Source organism: Paramisgurnus dabryanus, chromosome 10 (assembly GCF_030506205.2).
Source record: "Paramisgurnus dabryanus chromosome 10, PD_genome_1.1, whole genome shotgun sequence".
Classification (NCBI taxonomy): domain Eukaryota; kingdom Metazoa; phylum Chordata; class Actinopteri; order Cypriniformes; family Cobitidae; genus Paramisgurnus; species Paramisgurnus dabryanus.
The window spans coordinates 19,703,639-19,721,716 of record NC_133346.1 but is presented as its reverse complement, the minus strand read 5'-3'; the positions used below and the strand labels follow the sequence as shown (position 1 = coordinate 19,721,716).

General features: G+C 37.2%; 1 protein-coding gene across 1 annotated transcript; it reads left to right on the top strand.

Moving 5' to 3' along the window:
* Positions 1-8,408: 8,408 nt before the first annotated feature.
* On the top strand, positions 8,409-16,428 carry mat2aa (methionine adenosyltransferase 2Aa). Its single transcript, XM_065290417.1, has 9 exons — positions 8,409-8,667; positions 10,520-10,597; positions 10,681-10,803; positions 13,039-13,151; positions 13,230-13,373; positions 13,472-13,690; positions 13,783-13,965; positions 14,046-14,179; positions 14,676-16,428. Exons 1-9 carry the CDS (start codon positions 8,577-8,579, stop codon positions 14,776-14,778), a joined length of 1,188 nt encoding a protein of 395 aa, XP_065146489.1. The 5' UTR covers positions 8,409-8,576; the 3' UTR covers positions 14,779-16,428.
* Positions 16,429-18,078: the final 1,650 nt, after the last annotated feature.

The window sequence follows — 18,078 nt, the reverse complement described above, 5'->3', positions numbered from 1 at the left end:
ATCCAAAATGTTGATGTCTTTCTTTGTTCAGTCCAGAAGAAATTATGTTTTTTGAGAAAAACATTGCAGGATTTTTCTCATTTTAATGGACTTTAATAGAGGCCAACATTTAATACTTAACTCAACACTTAACAGTTTTTTTCAACGGAGTTTCAAAAGACTCTAAACGATCCCAAACGAGGCATAAGGATCTTATCTAGCAAAACGATTGTCATTTTTGACAATAAAAATAACAAATATGCTCTTTTAAAGCACAACTTCTCGTCTAAATCCGGTCCAGCGCGACCTAACGTAAATGCGTAGTGACGTAGGGAGGTCACGTGTTACATATATAAAACGCACATTTGCGGACCATTGTAAACAATAAACTGACACAAAGACATTAATTAGTATCAGTTGACATACAACAACGTAGGAACGGTCCTCTTTCAACACACTTGTAAACACTGAAGCGGAGTTTCATGTTCGTTCTCTGTGACCTCTTGACGTCATGACGTATTGCGTGAGGTCACGCTGACGTATCACGACCGGATCTGGACAAGAAGTTGTGCTTTAAAAGTGTATATTTGTTATTTTTATTGTCAAAAATGACAATCATTTTGCTAGATAAGATCCTTATGCCTCGTTTGGGATTGAAACTCTGTTGAAAAAAACTGTTAAGTGTTGAGTTAAGTATTAAATGTTGGGCTCTATTTAAGTCCATTAAAATGAGAAAAATCCTACAATGTTTTCCTCAAAAAACATAATTTCTTCTCGACTGAACAAAGAAAGACATCAACATTTTGGATGACATGGTGGTGAGTAAATTATCTGGATTTTTCTTTTAAGAAAATGGAATATTCCTTTAAGTGCAAAGATCATCTCATTTGCATTTTAAAGGACACACTTCACATACATACTCTGGAGACACCAAAGATTAATTTGACATCTTAAAAAAGTCTTGTGAAATGTCATCTTTCAGTTAGAAATAATCTTGGATGGCTTGAGGGTGAGTAAATCATGGAGTAATTTTGATATTTTGCTGGAGTATCCTTTTAAAACATGATTCTGCACTATTTCAAATGATAATATAAGCCATGTTTGTGACCACACCTTTAACTTCTTTACACAAAATTTCTTTGTGCTTGTTAAAACAAACAAGCTGCTCTTTAAGGAAAATCGCAACTCATTCTGAAACATTTTGGATCATCATGTTTAGCATTTGTCAAATTCATCCCAGCTCCTGCTCAATGACAGTTGTGTGTTTAACAACAATGTGAAATGGCTTTGAATTCAGCAATACAATTTATTGAAAGCAACACAACATTAGAATTTCTTTGAGATTAATATCCATTTTACATTTATTAAATATTCACTACACAAAATTTGCACTATGCATTGACAAAATTGGATGGAATGAGCAATTTTCAGCCAATCAGACGCATTCATCAGACGTTGTCGTAGTAACTGTTTATAGGGCACACCTAAGTGGCGTGTGCACGTGCTGTAAGACCACCATCCAAGGTTTTAGCATAGGTTATTCATTAACCCCTTATGCATTCGAAGCATTTTTCCGGTCAAGCCTTTCCTGAAACAGAGCAAACCTTTGGCAGAGGCGGCCGACTAAAATCAACCAATCAGACGAGCTGTGATCATTTATGGCGTTTTGTGACATTTGTTTGAACTAAATGAAGTTGGTGTGCGTGACACAAAATAAAGCATACATTTCAAGGACATGTTTTGATTGACACCTGTAATGTGTTATTTTGAGCTCTTACTTGAATGTTCGCAAGATACAGGAAAATGACAGAAGGACAGAACGTTCGACACCTAAAGGCAACAAACAAGTTTTGTAAAGCTACAGAATCATTACAGACGTCAAAAAGATACGTGAATGTAACGTAAGAGTTGTGTAATGTCTGTATAATGTGAGATTCTGACACGTTCGTAAGAGCTGAATTGCGCAATTAAAGTTAATTTAAAAACATCTCCTTTATGCTACGGTATCACCCGGCTGTAACACGTGTACAGAAGAGATGTTTGTCCGCCACCTCAGCAGGTGTGAGTTTACTTCACTTTACATTGCATAATACTGCTTCACTCCAAATAAACACACAGCTCAATCATCTCAAAGGTCCTGCATTGGATTTGCGTAGTGATGAAATCCATTGTTTTGTATAAATCACAATAAATAAATTAAAATGACAAGACAAAAACATTATAAAGTATAAACATATATTGTACTGATGTTTATGTTTTGTTAGTTTAATTAATTGTGATTTTTTGTAGTAGTACAGTGCACAATATGGACATATGCAAAAATGCAGACAAGGGTTAACCCAAAGCAACACTTAATCAGATCCAAGACATTAAGGGAAAATAAATAAATATTATTTAGGAAAAAAGTGTATACCTAAAGAAAATTATGTGCTGCTAAGAGACTGTACACATTTTATGTCTTTGCGTGCACAAATACGTTATTTTAAATGTAGAAAATACTTTAAAGTCACCATGAAAATAAAATGAAAAACTGTAATTTGTTTTGTAATATTATTGTATTTCTTTTTTACAAATTACTTATTTGTGACCTTCATTATTTTTTTAAAGGTTTATGTGCCCTCATAATCTTTAATCAAAAAATACAAATTATCCCCCCTCATTGAAAAAAAATTAATTCAATTTACTTAATTTTTTTAAGGTAAGTGGTTGCAATCAATTTATTTAAGCTACATTTAAACAAACGTTTTTTGTTTTATTTTTCAAAATTTTTTTAAATGCAGGTTAAATAAATTGATTGCGACCACTTACCTTAAAAATTGAGTAAAATACAAAAAGAGTAAATTGAATTAATCATTTTATTCAGTGCTCCTCAAAACGATCTCTATTTACTTCCGTCATATGGTACGGCAGGTGGATGGGGTTCAGGAGAAGATTGCTGCGATTAGCAATTAGCAACACAACCCAACTTCAAACGATCCAATCAGATCTCGATGGACAAATTCAAATCCAGCCCTGCCTTATTTCATTTCAGAAGCTGTCACTGAAAAATGCATTCATTCAATTTACTCTATTTTTTAAGGTAAGTGGTTGCAATCCATTTATTTTAGCTACATTAATTAAAAAAAAGAAAAAAAAAACCTTTAAAAAACCCTTTTGTTTAAATGTAGCTTAAATAAATTGATTGCAACCACTTACCTTAAAAAATTAAGTAAATTGAATGAATAATTTTTAGTGTACTCGGACATACGTCACCACAGGGGAAATAAGGCAATCACTACTTTCGTTTCATGGCGACTTTAACTTTTTAAAATGCTGGCATAGGCAGAGGTGTAAAGTACTTGAGTAATTTTACTTGATTACTGTACTTAAGTATTATTTTTGGGGATTTTTACTTTACTTGAGTACAATTTAAAATCAGTACTTTTACTTTTACTTAATTACATTTTTTAAGAAAAAAAAGTACTTTTTACTCCTTACAATTTTATTTACAGTCAGAAAGTACTTATTTTTTAGAGATCACTTTATTCTATTTTCCCATACTCTTACCAAACCAATTGAATTGTGCTGACGGCCAGTTTAATTTAAATGTTATTTATTTTCCTTGGCCGAGAAACAGCGTGCCACTGCCTGAAATTCATATGGTCGTAGCTCAGGCACCTTAAGTCCGGGGTATTCAACCTTCGGGTCCCTTATCCTACCCAAGAGGGCCTTTTCAACGAGCCAATCCCCGACTCTCTAACCCTTTCTGTGGCCGACGGTCTCCTGAATTTCAAACGTCTGTGGCTCGGTCGCTTTAAGTCCTAGGCATTCGCCCTTGGCGTCCCTTATCCTGAGAGGGCCTTTCCAGCTTGGATGCCTTTGGGTCGCTTATACCCAAGCGGACTTAAGGTGCCCGAGCTACAGCCGTGGAAAAAATCGGGGAAAGGACCATGGTATCTCGGACGGGGAAAGGGCTAGAGACTCGTGGGTGGCTTGTTGGAAAGGCCCTCTTGGGTAGGATAAGGGACCAGAAGGGCGAACGCCCTGGACTTAAGGGGCCTGAGCTAAGGCCAAGGAAAAATCCGGGAAGGGTTGACCATATCTCGGCCCGAGAAGGGCTAGAGACTCGCGAGTGGGCTCGTCGGATGAAGATTTTTTCGCTTCTTTGAAACCGACAACACATTAAGCCAGCAAAGAGTTGGATGGATATCTGGCCTGAGTTTCAGACACCAGGAAGTCTCTGCTCACGTTCCCTGCTATTTGCAGCCTCTCTATCAAGACTAAGACCTTGTTCATGCTGTCCGTCCAAATCTGATTTTGTTGCATGTCTGACTGGACAGACTCACTGTCCACATTGTGTATCACAACTGTTTAGATCCGATCTGTGCGTCCTGTAGGGTTTTGCAATTTTCTGGATTATCTGTTTCTATGGCAATGACGTCACACTGGCACAACAATCGTGTTTACATTTTACGTGATGCAACAGCATGACGTAACCGAAAAAGCTACAAAAATACGGTCAGAGCGGTCAGACTTAAATGTATTTCTGGAAATGTGATTTGAAAAGTATTCCAAACCACCTCTTCATGTGGTTTTTAGCAGTTCACACGCTCTAAATGTGATTGGGTTCCAATCGAATATGCACCAAAATCAGATTTGGACTGACAGTGTGAACAAGAACTAATACAACTCTTTCTGCACTGGCTGTCTGTGAGATGCTTGATACTCAATTTTGAAAAACAGCTTCTGCTTTAGTTAAATTCGAGGTTTCAAAACTTTGAGTAGCATGTTGCATACTGAAATTAGGTCGTTTTATAGTTGAAATACAATTAAATACAAACAGTTGTAAAGCAGGATAAAACCTTGTATGTGGTGCATTCACTTCATGTTTTTAGAGATTAAAAGCTTAAACAAGAATCTCTAGTTTAAATTTTTCCTGTTACTTTTACTTTTTTAATACTCAAGTACAATTTTAATGTGGTACTTTTTACTTTTACTCAAGTATGATTCTGGCCAGATACTTGTACTTTCACTTGAGTAACATTTTTGAGTACTTTTTACACCTCTGGGCATAGGAAAGCATGTTAGAAAGAAAGAGGAAAGTGATACAGTTGCGATTTTAGGGCCAATTCACACTGAATTTTTTGCTGCACTGAAAAAAATTATTTACTCAATTTTTTTTAAGGTAAGTGGTCGCAATCAATTTATTTAAGCTACATTTAAACAAAAAAAATTTGAAAAACAAAACAAACACAAAACTTTTGTTTCAATTTAGCTTAAATAAATTGATTGCAACCCCTTACCTTAAAAAAATTGAGTAAATTGAATGACTCATTTTTTTTCTGTGTGTTTGTTCGAGTTTGTTGGGTCAGTGTGAAATCCCTGTTGGCAGTTTTTAGATCAAAGTACGTAAGACTTTAAAATGTTTGCGTTTGTTAGTTGGTGTTGGATCAGTGTGTATTGGCCTATTGGCTTTTAGATGCGAAATGTAAACTGCCCCAAATATGACAACATAAGTGTACAGCTGGGAAAATAAAGTCATACAGTGTAGATGGTTAATCAGTCAACGGGAACTGCAGAGATTTAACATGATCAAGGGTGAACAAATTTAAAATGTAACCTTGGAGCCATGAAGGCCGTGTTTAATTGTTTCCCATTTAAAAAAAATAAAGACATCTTTTATCTACCGAGAATGAGGGGGTCAGAGGACCTTGCCAGTGCATCAAAATACAGCGCCTAGCTAGTAGAGATAGAAAAGCTGCGAACTCAGTACAATGAGATGACAATGGATGCTCCAGTTTGAAGCCAAAAACTCCACACAAACCAAAGTTTTCATTTTATTTCAGAATTTCATGCCACATGAAATAAATCGAAAGAAAACCCTTGTACTGCAAGACCTAAAACTACTTCACTGTGAATTCAATGACGTCTTTGTTTGTTAACAAAGCTACAACAATATTGTATCATAAGATTTTACTTTGTTGAACATTGTGTGACTCTCGAAAAACCTGTTAGGAATATGAATATTATAGTCATATTGTAGCTTAAAATCAGTCAATAAGTTAAAATAAGCTTATTTTAGGAACATGAAGTCATTTCTTTTTGCAATAATAGGCATATTTACCTTCGCATTATCATTATTTAAAAAAAAAAAAATCTCTAAATGCTGTATTGTCATTTTGGTATAAAATTTGTCTTATACTAATAAGAATCTAAACACAACTGAGAATAATGATAATTTCAAATAACTTAATAATAAAACAACCTAATTAAAGATATACATCTGTAATAGGCAAAATAAATATACACTTAATCCTATGATATTTTAAATTTAGAGGCTAAAGTATGGCATGCCAGTTAGTATATAACCATTTGTTGTTCCACCCAATGCACACGGTTATCTAAGGTTATAATTTATTGAATTATATAACATGATGTTTTGATTGGAGGAGATGAGACACTCCCATGAACTACAGCCAAACTGAATTAAGTTATCGTTTGCATTCCAGACATGTCTTGACATCGGTTGTGCAATTTGATAAAATACATAACAGCTTATAGAACATAAGCCAATGTTTTGGGAATCACCCTTCCTGTCCCTAAAAAAACCCTAGTTCACACATATAAATACAATCAAATGCTTCAAAGACCTTTATTCTGTATGCACCATGACTGGCCAACTTCCAATGCAAAACGAAACAGAAAGGAGGTTGTTGGCCTATACAAAAGCTCTAAAAGAAAGCAAATGTGAACCTTTCTGGGCTAACAAGCATCAAGGTTTTTTGAATTATGTAGATTTTATATAGAAAACTGTTAATCACACAAAAATGATTTTAGGTGGGTTTTTACAGGCAGGGTCACAAATGGTTTTCTTTTTAATCACATTTTTAAAAATTGTCACAAAATTCATTGTATGAAGAATTTTAGGATAAAAGAATCGAAAAGTTTTGACATAATGTCCAAAAGTCTTAGCCCACCCTTCTACCATTAGATTTGTAATTCTATCAATGGTATAATGACCATATATGATTATTTCCCAGTCTCTTTATTAGAATACAAGAAAATACTGGAAATGTGTACAGAAAAACGGGACATGACGTCCTGCTTTGGAGCTCTGTTTTTTATTAAACCAGATAAGAGCTCAGGGAAATACAATAAAGTCATGATGTTACCAAACTATCTACATATTATCTGCTATACCGTCAACAGTGCAGCTTTGGGGTATATTTTATCAAGCTGAAGAGGTGGGCTTGTGATGTTTAGATCATCTACTGGTCCATTTATAATTTTTAGGCAAGATTATCAAATATGAACTTCCCAGTCATGAGTTTAGATAAGGAGAGTGGACCCAGTAACCCCCCGAGTTAAACACTAAAGCCCCGTCTATTGCACCTTCTGGCACTTTAAGAAATTGCAGATTAGATGGGATAACACAGGCACAAATGCGGTGTACAATAAGACATAAAGCTTGTGACAGATTATCGTCATGTTCAATGGTCATGCACACAATGATAGTGTCGCATGTTTATTTCTGGCCTTTGATTTATGCATTGGTGGCCTACAACTTATGACCGTAAACACAGTGACACTAATAGTGAAACATCTCATAGACTTGCATTGTTTTCACAGCAGGCTAATGATATTTTACGTGCTTTACCCAAAGTATTTTGCAGTATTTTGTATATTAGATTTGTGAATGTCTTCACAACTCAGTTTTTTATATTTGTGAGGACATTTTTAAAGATTTGGCCCACACAAATAGCTTAACCACATTGAAAAGTATAAAGTAGCGAGATAAACCAAGTAGCTCTGTCCACAAACATTAATTTACTTGGTTTTAATACATTGTGATATATGTATGCCTTGCTTTATCAGTACAAAGGGCAACTTTCAAGGATGACGTACATTCCTGTTATAAGTTACACATTGGCAAAGGACAAAGTGCACCTAACTGTCACATTTTACATAGCCTATATTATCGCCAGACTGCAATGCATAATCTTATTATTATCTGATATAGCCAGTAGGCAGATTATTTTAGGTACAGAAATATTAACATACAAAATATAAGAGAAACAATTTTGTTTGGAGTAAGCAAAAGGACACCAAATAAACTATTAACAATTTTCTTATATGTGTGCATAAATGAGTGCTAATAAATAATGGCCTATTTAGGTCAAATATTAATTTAACTACATATTTGTCCTTTAAATCTCAGTTTTATTTTCAAATAAATGTTTTTATATGCTTGTTCAATGTATTAACATGAAAAACGTGTCAAAACATATGGTTTTGTGAAGGTTATTTCCTAGAAACATGATGCGGTTGTCCTCTTTTGTCTGCTGGCTGTTTCGGGGCCGTGCGTTGCTTCTGATTGGCTGTCGGAAAGATGGACGGGGGCGCGCCCGAGTGACGTTCCGATTTGGAACGAAGTGGGAGGGATATAAACTTCCTCACCGGCTCGCGTGAACATTTGAGGTCAAGTCTACATTGTGCGTCTACGACTGATCATCGCCAGAAACATCCCTTTAAAACCGGCGTTTGGACAGCAAACAGACTCTGAAACGCAATAGCAGGCAGAGCGACACATTTAAGACAGGCGCAATAATAAATTAACCATGAACGGTCAAATAAACGGTTTCCACAACTCCCTCATCGATGAAGACTGCTTTTTGTTCACGTCGGAGTCCGTCGGTGAAGGACACCCCGGTATGTATCACACCATTGTTAGATATTTACATTTCAAACACGTTTTTATGCTCATAAGGTCGAGGAGGAGGTAAAAACGGTGCTTTGCGCGCACGAGGCTATACGGCTAACACGTGCTAATAACATTAAAATATCGGCACGTTAAAACATTTAAGGTGTAACTTATCGGATGTATAATAAAACCGTTTCGTACAGGTTAAGTGCAATTTTTTGTGGTAATATACGACTAGTGTGTTATGTATGCCTGTTTAGCGGCGCAGCGCGCCGTGTCGCAGGATGTAAGGCCCAACGCTAATCTTGCTAAATTAGGCCGTAAACCATATAAAGGGCGTACTCGGCATTTATATTATAAGTGTTTAAGTTCATATACATGTGAAAATAGATATAATGTATGCACAATTGGTTGTTAATTGTAAGCGAGTTATTTGGTGGGTGTGCGCTCGCATGGTTGCCATATTGTCGGCGCCGCTTGTGTTCAGTGCAATGCGGACCCGCTGCGTGGTGTTCTGCCTACGAGCTCGATTTCATCCGTTTCACAGGACAAATTCATTATTTAACCATTTACAATGACGATAGATGTTACCCAAATAAAAATGATTCCTTAACAGTTTAATTGTTTCTGAATTTAGCCCTGAACTTTGACTCCCCTACACGTGGTTTGAGTCTGACTGAACTTTCTTCTCCCTCAACTGCCCGCGTTTATTGCGTCAGTCCAAAACCTACCGTGCACGAGCACAATAACGGGAGCGCCTAGCAACTGTTGTTTGAGCTAACGTGCCGTTGCGTTTCTAATATATAAAGATTAAATACATGTTTAAATTAAAGAAACTGACGAACAAACGACGAGGGCGGGTAACATTTAAAAAAAGGTAAATAAAATACATAAAATAAAAATTATTTAACGTATATTTTCCAAATAACGTTGAGAAGAGGAATGTAATCTCAGCCTAACCGTTAGCTTAATTCAAGAAATGTATCATAACATTTATCATCAAAACCTCGCTGCAACGGGACATGACGTCATGCTTTGGAGCTCTGTTTTTATTAAACCAGATAACAGCTCAAGGGAACAAAGTCATATTACTATACTATCTGCAATCCTGTTAGTAGTGTGGTGTTTATATTGAGGTAAAGAGGTCTGCTTGTGATGTTCAGATCAGTCTATTAATGATACATTTTTAGGCTTGATTATAAAATAGGAACTTTGCAAGCTGCCTGCTTTAACAGTTTAACTGAATTACCGTTAAGGTTGTTGCTGTCAGAGTACTGCAATAAGAAGTTTGTGTGCAACCTCGTGATTTCAATGCAGTTGTCAAGCATTTACGTAATCTTAACTGCTTTCGGCGCAGACACTGCACCATGTGCCTGATTGCTTGGGAAGCAGTTTAAGGTTTGTTTATTGTGATGTATGCGTTGCCCCCCCACACTAGTAGTGGTTTGATATTTCTTTCAGCATCAGCGTACCTTGTTTAATGAGCTCAGCGCGCTGTAGATCCAAGTACAGTAGAGATGGTGTGGGGGGAGAGGTTTACAGTCCCATAGCCATTGGCTTACCTCAGCCCTAAATATAGCCTTATACTCTAGTGAATGCAGTGTGATCGGAGCTATGGGTATTCCTGCTGTCACTTGAGAGGCTGAACTGCAGTGACACATGTGTTTCACCTGTTGTATAGCAGTAATGAGTACTGCAACATGAAACTATAGCAGGAATTTTCTTAGAAGTTTCCACGTAATGTTGTCATGGTCATAATATCAATAGCATTAAATTGCATTATTTGTGGATTACCTTAAAATGCATGTCATGATTGATTTGTGGATTTCAGTGAACTGATCATATGCTTTTTCGTTCCAGATAAGATTTGTGACCAGATCAGTGACGCCGTGTTGGACGCCCACCTCAAACAGGATCCTGATGCCAAAGTAGCATGTGGTGAGTGTCAAATTTTGCTTTCCTGCGCACTTGCACCCTTGGTTTTATCATCTTCCTGAACCCGTATCAATTTCTCCTCGCAGAGACAGTTGCCAAGACTGGAATGATCTTATTGGCTGGTGAGATCACCTCCCATGCTTCAGTTGACTATCAGAAGGTTGTCAGAGATACCATCAAGCACATTGGCTACGATGACTCTTCCAAAGGTAAATATAAGAAGTACTAATTTAAAAAGCTCAGAGGCAAAACCTTATAAAGCCTGGAGTTTTTTGCACAGCCTTGCAAAGTATCGGATGCTCATATTGACCGGTTAACCATTAAGGTCAGAATTTATGACTGCCGCTACTAAAGTAAACGCAGTGTGTCTACCTGTGCCTAAAGACATTTCACCACTTTTCTATCCTTCATTTGTGAATGTCCTGTAAATGACGCTAATCAGTGCTGCCCTTAAAGGGATAGTTCACTTTAAAATGAAAATTCTGTCATTTACTCATCCTTACGTTGTTCTAAACCTGTATGAATTTCTTTTTTCTGATGAACACAGAAGATGATATTTTGAGAAATGATGGTCAACACACAGCAGTAAGTGACCATAGACTTCCATAGTAGGAATAAAAAAATATGATGAAATTTAATGGCTACCATCACGTGTGTGTTTACCATCTTTTATCAAAACGTTTTCTTAGTCATTTATCACAATACTTCCAAAATATTTGTTTTCTACTATGGAAGTCAATGGTCACTTACTGCTGTGTGTTTACCATCATTTCTCAAAATATCTTAATTGTTGTTCATCAGAGAAACAAAATTCATACAGGTTTAGAACAACATGAGGATGAGTAAATGATGACAGAATTTTCATTTTAAAGTGAACTATCCCTTTGAGATCTAATAAAATGTCCATTTGTATGAGAAATTATTTGTACTGCCTATTTGTCCATGCTTGAGTATGGTTAGGAAGCTGAGATAGGCGCGGCGTGTCTTACACATTAGTGGCCAGACCTTCGCCAATAGCCTCTGCCCTAGACCTTGACCATAAACATTTCCCTTTGTGCCCAAACAAAAAAGACGCAAAAGCAAAACTTTTTGAATCGTATCCCTGCTTTAGTAACGGCCGCTGTGGTAGATGAAAACGAGACCATCCGCCCTCTTTGGATATCAATCCTCTGGACCATGGTTCTCCAACTCTCTTCCTGGATGGCAATTTAAGTTCAGACTCTAATCAAACATGCATGAACCTGCTAATCAAGTTATTCAGGCCTACCTAAATATTGAGAGACGGGTGTGTTTGAGTAGGGTTGGAACTAAAATATGCAGGACAGGTGCCCTCCGGGATACCTATGCTCTGGACTGACCGTGTGCTCTTTGATAATGTAATGTTGCCAAAAAACTGTTGTTGATCTGTTGCTGCTGTTTGCATGTTCAAATGAAATAAAATGTTTTTAACGGGTCACAGACAACCTTGAACTATATTTTTACCCGATTGCAATTTAATATTAAAACCTTATCATTTAATGTTCGGTTACAAGCTGCGGTAGATAGTCGGGAAAATGAAGCCAAATTAACATCCGTACTCCTAATGGATTCTGTAAACAAACCAGTATTTCTGAATGACCTGAGGGGAGGATTAAGTGAATTTGAAGTAGGGATGCTAAACAATTAATCGCGATTAATCGTTAGCAGAATAAAAGTTTTTGTTTACATCACATATGTGTGTAAACTGTGTATAATAAATATGTATATATAAATATGAACACATTCATGTGTAATTTTAAGAATTTTTTTTTTATATATTAAGTATTTATATATATATATATATATATATATATATATATATATATATATATAAATTATACATGAATATACAAATGTATATACACATGTAAACATTTCTAAAACATATACATGCATGTGTGTACATTTATTTATACAAAGTTATTATACACAGTTCACACACATACATGATGTAAACAAACTTTTATTCTGCTAATGATTAATCACGATTAATCGTTAAGCATCCCTAATTTGAAGTGAAAGTATCTGATGAATGTATATTATGTGCAGAGAGCCACAGAGGTGGCGTTTAGTGGCATTTCCATCTGTGCGTCTCAATTAATTAATTGGAAAAAATGTCATGTGTAATTTTATGCCACCAATGCAGGAAATGTTCCATAGGTGTTTATTATTTTTTGTAAAACGCACACCTTACCTCCTCAAGTGTCTTAAAATAACCACCAGAGAAATGTTTGTGGTACCGTGGAATAAATGACTCTACAATATTTGCTTTTTTCTTGCCGCATTCTCACTTTGGGTGTGAATTATTTTCAAATAATTCAACGGCCCATCGTCAGTTATTCCTTACATATGCATGTCATTTTGTTTTTTGTTACTTTGTTGTGCAAGTGTCAACGTGTATTTATTCAGTCTTTGTTGTCCTTAAGGGTTTGACTACAAGACCTGCAATGTGCTTGTGGCTCTTGAGCAGCAGTCACCTGATATTGCTCAAGGGGTTCATCTTGACCGCAGTGAGGAAGATGTTGGAGCCGGAGACCAGGTACGAAACCTGGTTTATGTCTGGATTTGTGTTTCTAGTTTTGCAGATCAAAAAAAAATCTTACTGTTATGTTTTTAGGGCCTGATGTTTGGTTATGCTACTGATGAGACCGACGAGTGCATGCCGCTTACCATCGTTCTGGCACACAAGCTGAACGCTAAAATGGCTGAGCTTCGCCGTAATGGCACTCTGCCTTGGCTGCGCCCTGACTCCAAGACCCAGGTGAGAAATGGCTCGAACTATATAAAAACAACATGAATATGCAGTACTTACGAAAACACCCAAGTTTAGACGTAAATAACATCTAGTTTCTTCCCTAGGTGACCGTCCAGTACAGACAGGACCGTGGGGCTGTGCTTCCAGTACGTGTGCACACCATCGTCGTGTCTGTTCAGCACGATGATGTGGTCTGCCTGGATGAGATGCGTGATGCTCTGAAGGAGAAGGTGGTGAAGGCTGTTGTGCCCAGCGTCTATCTGGATGATGACACAATTTATCATCTTCAGCCCAGTGGACGCTTTGTCATCGGAGGCCCACAGGTATGTATCTCATTGAGTAGTTAAATAGTAAATCAGTTTAATGTTACGTCATCTGTGTTTTTTTATTTCTAATCATACTTTTATTTTTAAAGGGAGATGCAGGTTTGACCGGCCGCAAGATCATTGTGGACACTTATGGAGGTTGGGGTGCCCATGGAGGCGGGGCTTTCTCTGGAAAGGATTACACCAAAGTCGACCGCTCCGCTGCGTATGCTGCCCGCTGGGTAGCCAAGTCTCTAGTCAAGGCTGGCCTGTGCAAACGTGTGCTGGTCCAGGTGAGATCTTTAACAGTTATTTCTGGCTGGTAAGATTTAAGTTGTTTGAGTTGAAACTCATCCAATACATTTCTTCACAGGTGTCCTATGCTATTGGAGTGGCCCATCCCCTGTCCATTTCCATTTTCCACTATGGTACCTCCCAGAGGACCGAGAAGGACTTGCTGGATATCGTGAAGAAGAACTTTGACCTTCGTCCTGGTGTGATTGTCAGGTAAAAAGTATACTCTGAGTCAGCCTATAGCTGCCTTGAGATAGTGAGCCTAGCGCTCAATTGGTTCTACTGTGTTTCCTCAAGTTGATCTCTTGACAGTAAATGTTGGGTTTATCATCCCTTTAAAAGTCATTTACTCACTCTGATGTTGTAATAATAATTTCTTTGTTTTGATGAACACAAAGGAGGATATTTTGAGGAACGTTTGTAACCAAACAGATAATTGACTTCCATAGTAGGATAAAATAATACTATTGAAGTCAATGAGGCCTCCGAAAGGTTTAGTTACAAACATTTCCCAAAACATCTATCTTTGTGTTCATCTGAACAAAGAAATGTATAGAGGTTTGAACAACTTGAGAGTGGGTACATGATGACAGAATTTTTATTTTTGTGTAAACCATATCTTTAACATTAATGCGGTTCATTGTGTTTGAGAAAACGTCACACTTTTTATATAAGCAATTGTCTGACTTTGTCTCCTGTATGATTCCAGAGATCTGGACCTGAAGAAGCCAATCTATCAGCGCACCGCAGCCTATGGCCACTTTGGCCGCGATTCCTTCCCCTGGGAAGTTCCCAAAAAGCTTAAATACTAAATCTGTAACCCCCCCTTCCTTTTCCTGGGCAGCAGGTGTGCATTACAGAGAAACCTGCTTAAGCCCACGGAAGGGGGGAGATGTACCAAAATCCCTCAATCCTAACCTCACACCCATTCCCAAAGGTAAATGTCCTCTCCCTGTACAACTTGACCTTCAACCCCATTTCTTTTGCTGTGTTATTTTTTATTATTTAGAAAGATCTGTGGATATGGTGGCTTGCGTAGATTTTGTTTGCTTTTTAAAGTTGAATACGAATGCCTTTTTCTCCACCCACCTTTCTTCGGTCCTTCCTACCTTACCTTACTTGCTTGAAAGAATCAAGTGATGGCACAAATAAGGGTCAAAGGTTGTCGTGATGCTATCTATGCATTGCTGGCTGAAGCACTAACTATAACTCCGCAACATTGTGTTTTACCGACTAAACAAACCAACGCTTACCATTTTCCAGGTTGGCCACTTTGATAACGTAGAAACCGCCATGAATGGGATCAAGACCTCTCGTGAAATGTAGGCTGAATGTCAAACTTTGTTTTTGGTTGGGTTTAACACAAACTCTGTTACTTTACATAATGCAGGGATTGGATTGAGAAATTTTAAGGAGACTTTTACCCAAAAAATGTGTACTGTCGTGGTGGCCGCGTCCAAGACCCTGCACGCCATGTTTGTTTTTCTGACGTGATACAGAGAAGTCAGAAGCTGCTAACAACCACCGTGGTTTTGCAGGACTCTTGACGTTACCATTTCACACCCTCCTCCCAAACTACTATATTTTCAATTGTGATTCCACATAAGACCTTCTGATCGCTGTAATGTGATATTCTACTAGACCACGGTGGGGGCAAAGCACTCCCCCTCTGTGCACCGCGATAGCGGGCGTAGCTACAGAGAAGCCCTGCTCCCTCGCTGTCACAGAGGGGCTGCCTCCACCTCTTAAATTGCTCCGTACTTGAAAAACGAAACCTAGTGTTTGCTCGGTGGTCCTCTTGAGTTCTGGCGTTGGTACAGAAAAGCCTGGAACCTCAAAGCGACCACCTTTATTCTATTTTGTACATGAAAGGAATTGTTTTTAAGGAAAACGAATACTTTTTCAGTTGCGTGCCGCCCGTGTGGCTTCCCTCGGTGTCCTACAGAAAGCTGTGGGCTCTTGCCACAGGGGCCGGCCTTGGTAGCTGTGACCATTGTTACTTTTTACAAAAGCAGTAGATAAGACTGACCATGCGATTTCACGCACATGTTTTATGTTAAGGACCCCCATCGTTCCCGCAGACAGAAGCAAATCTGGCTGGTGTTGTACAGAGAAACCGGCTTCGTTTACATGCTCTCTCTGTTGGGTTGCTTTGGGCTGCAGTCATTTTATAATTCATCATCGTTTTTATTTTTGTTTTGTTTTTTAATTCAAGAGATTTGGTGTATCAGACTGGTTACTGAAAGAGAAGTGCCTTTTTTTCTGTTTTTCCCCTTCGTTACTCCTCTCTGTTCTTGCCTTTTCCCACTTTTTTGTTTACCTGCTCTCCTTCCTTCTTGAGTTACCTGTTGTGATGCGTATAAATCTACAGCAAACTCCTTGAAATTCCTTCCTTTCAATGATCCATGATGGTTCTGTCCTTTATATCCGTAAACTGAATAAAATTCTGCCCCTTAAACTGAGTTTTGTGGTGTTACATGTTTGTGTCTGCTTCATTAGACTTTACTTTTTGTTTTGTGTGGGTGTTGTACGTAAAATAGAAGTCCTTGTATGCTCTCAACTTTAATATGACCGTTTTGATCTTCTGACCATCCAAGTCCATCAGTGAAGTGTTCATTTTTTTATTTTAAAACGTATGGTGCTTTTAAAAAGATTTTTATAAATAACTTTGTTCTGACAGACTATTGCAAGTAAAGCTAAACTTTCTTATTGTTAATGCTCATGGTCCTAAAAACCGGAGTAGTCAGGTAATTTTTTTTTTCCCACTCCTGAGCAACTAAAACATTCATTATCATTGTTTTACTAAATAGAGTTTAATGAATATATAATGATGTAACTCTCAAGAATTTAATTGGTAAGCAATTTTTCATTTAGCAATACCCATTGTTACATTTAAAAACCTTCATAATGATGAACATAAAACATTTTATTGGTCAGAAGGTGTGGGAACCTTGTAATGATTTTAAAGGGATAGTTTACTCAAAAATGAAAGTTGTATTTTGATGATTTTGATTCTTTCAACCTGTATGATTTTTTATGTTGAATACAAAAGAAGATATGATGGTAAGCACACCATTAACGGTTGCCATTATGACTTCCATGGTAGAATGACTAAATACTATACAAGGCAATGGGTGTGCAACTGTGTGCTTACATTATTTATCAAAATATCTTCTGTGTTCAACTGAATAAAAACTCATACCGGTTGAGAACAACACAAAAGTGACTGACACTTTTTTTTTTGTGAACTATTACTTTAAAGGGGACATATAATGAAAATCTGACTTTTCATGTTTTAAGTGCTATAATTGGGTCTCCAGTGCTTCTATCAACCTAGAAAATGTGAAAAAATCAACCCAGTAACTTAGTTTTGGTAAACCATTCTCTGCAAGCATGTGAAAAAATAGGTAATTGAAATTTGACTCTCCTTGTGATGTCAGAAGGGGATAATGCGACACTTAATCTGCACTATCCAGCCATGGCACTGCCATTTAGTGCAGAGATCAGCTCATTTGCATTTTAAAGGACACCCTAAAACGGCACATTCACACCTACAAAGTGGCAATTTTCTACATGTTATAATAAATGATCTATATGGTATTTTGAGCTAGAACTTCACATATGTACTCTGGGGACATCAAAGATTTATTTTACATGTTAAAAAACTTGTAAAATGTTCCCTATGAACATCAACAGACCTCCAGCTTCTTGATCTTCTACGTCTATGAAAAGATTGTGTGCAATCTGAACATTTATTGATATCTGTAAGGCAGACAATTACTGGTTACTTCTGACCCTAGTGTTGGAAAATAGTTCTTAACTTTTTTGGAAAATAGTAGATTAACTTTTTTAGCATTAAAATACTTTATAGAAGAAGTGTTAAGTGCATTGCATTACATCATTTCAACTGCATTGCATTGAAAGTACATGAAAAGAATCCGGTTTTTGATATATGAACATGCCTTGAACATTATCTGGCATATTTCTCTTGTTTTAAGGCTCCATATGGGTAAAGCACATCTGTCCCATTACTTATTTCATAGTGAAAGGTCATCTGGGTTGTGTTTGAATTGGTTACCTCATAGTATAAAATCTATAGTCCCTTTATTTTA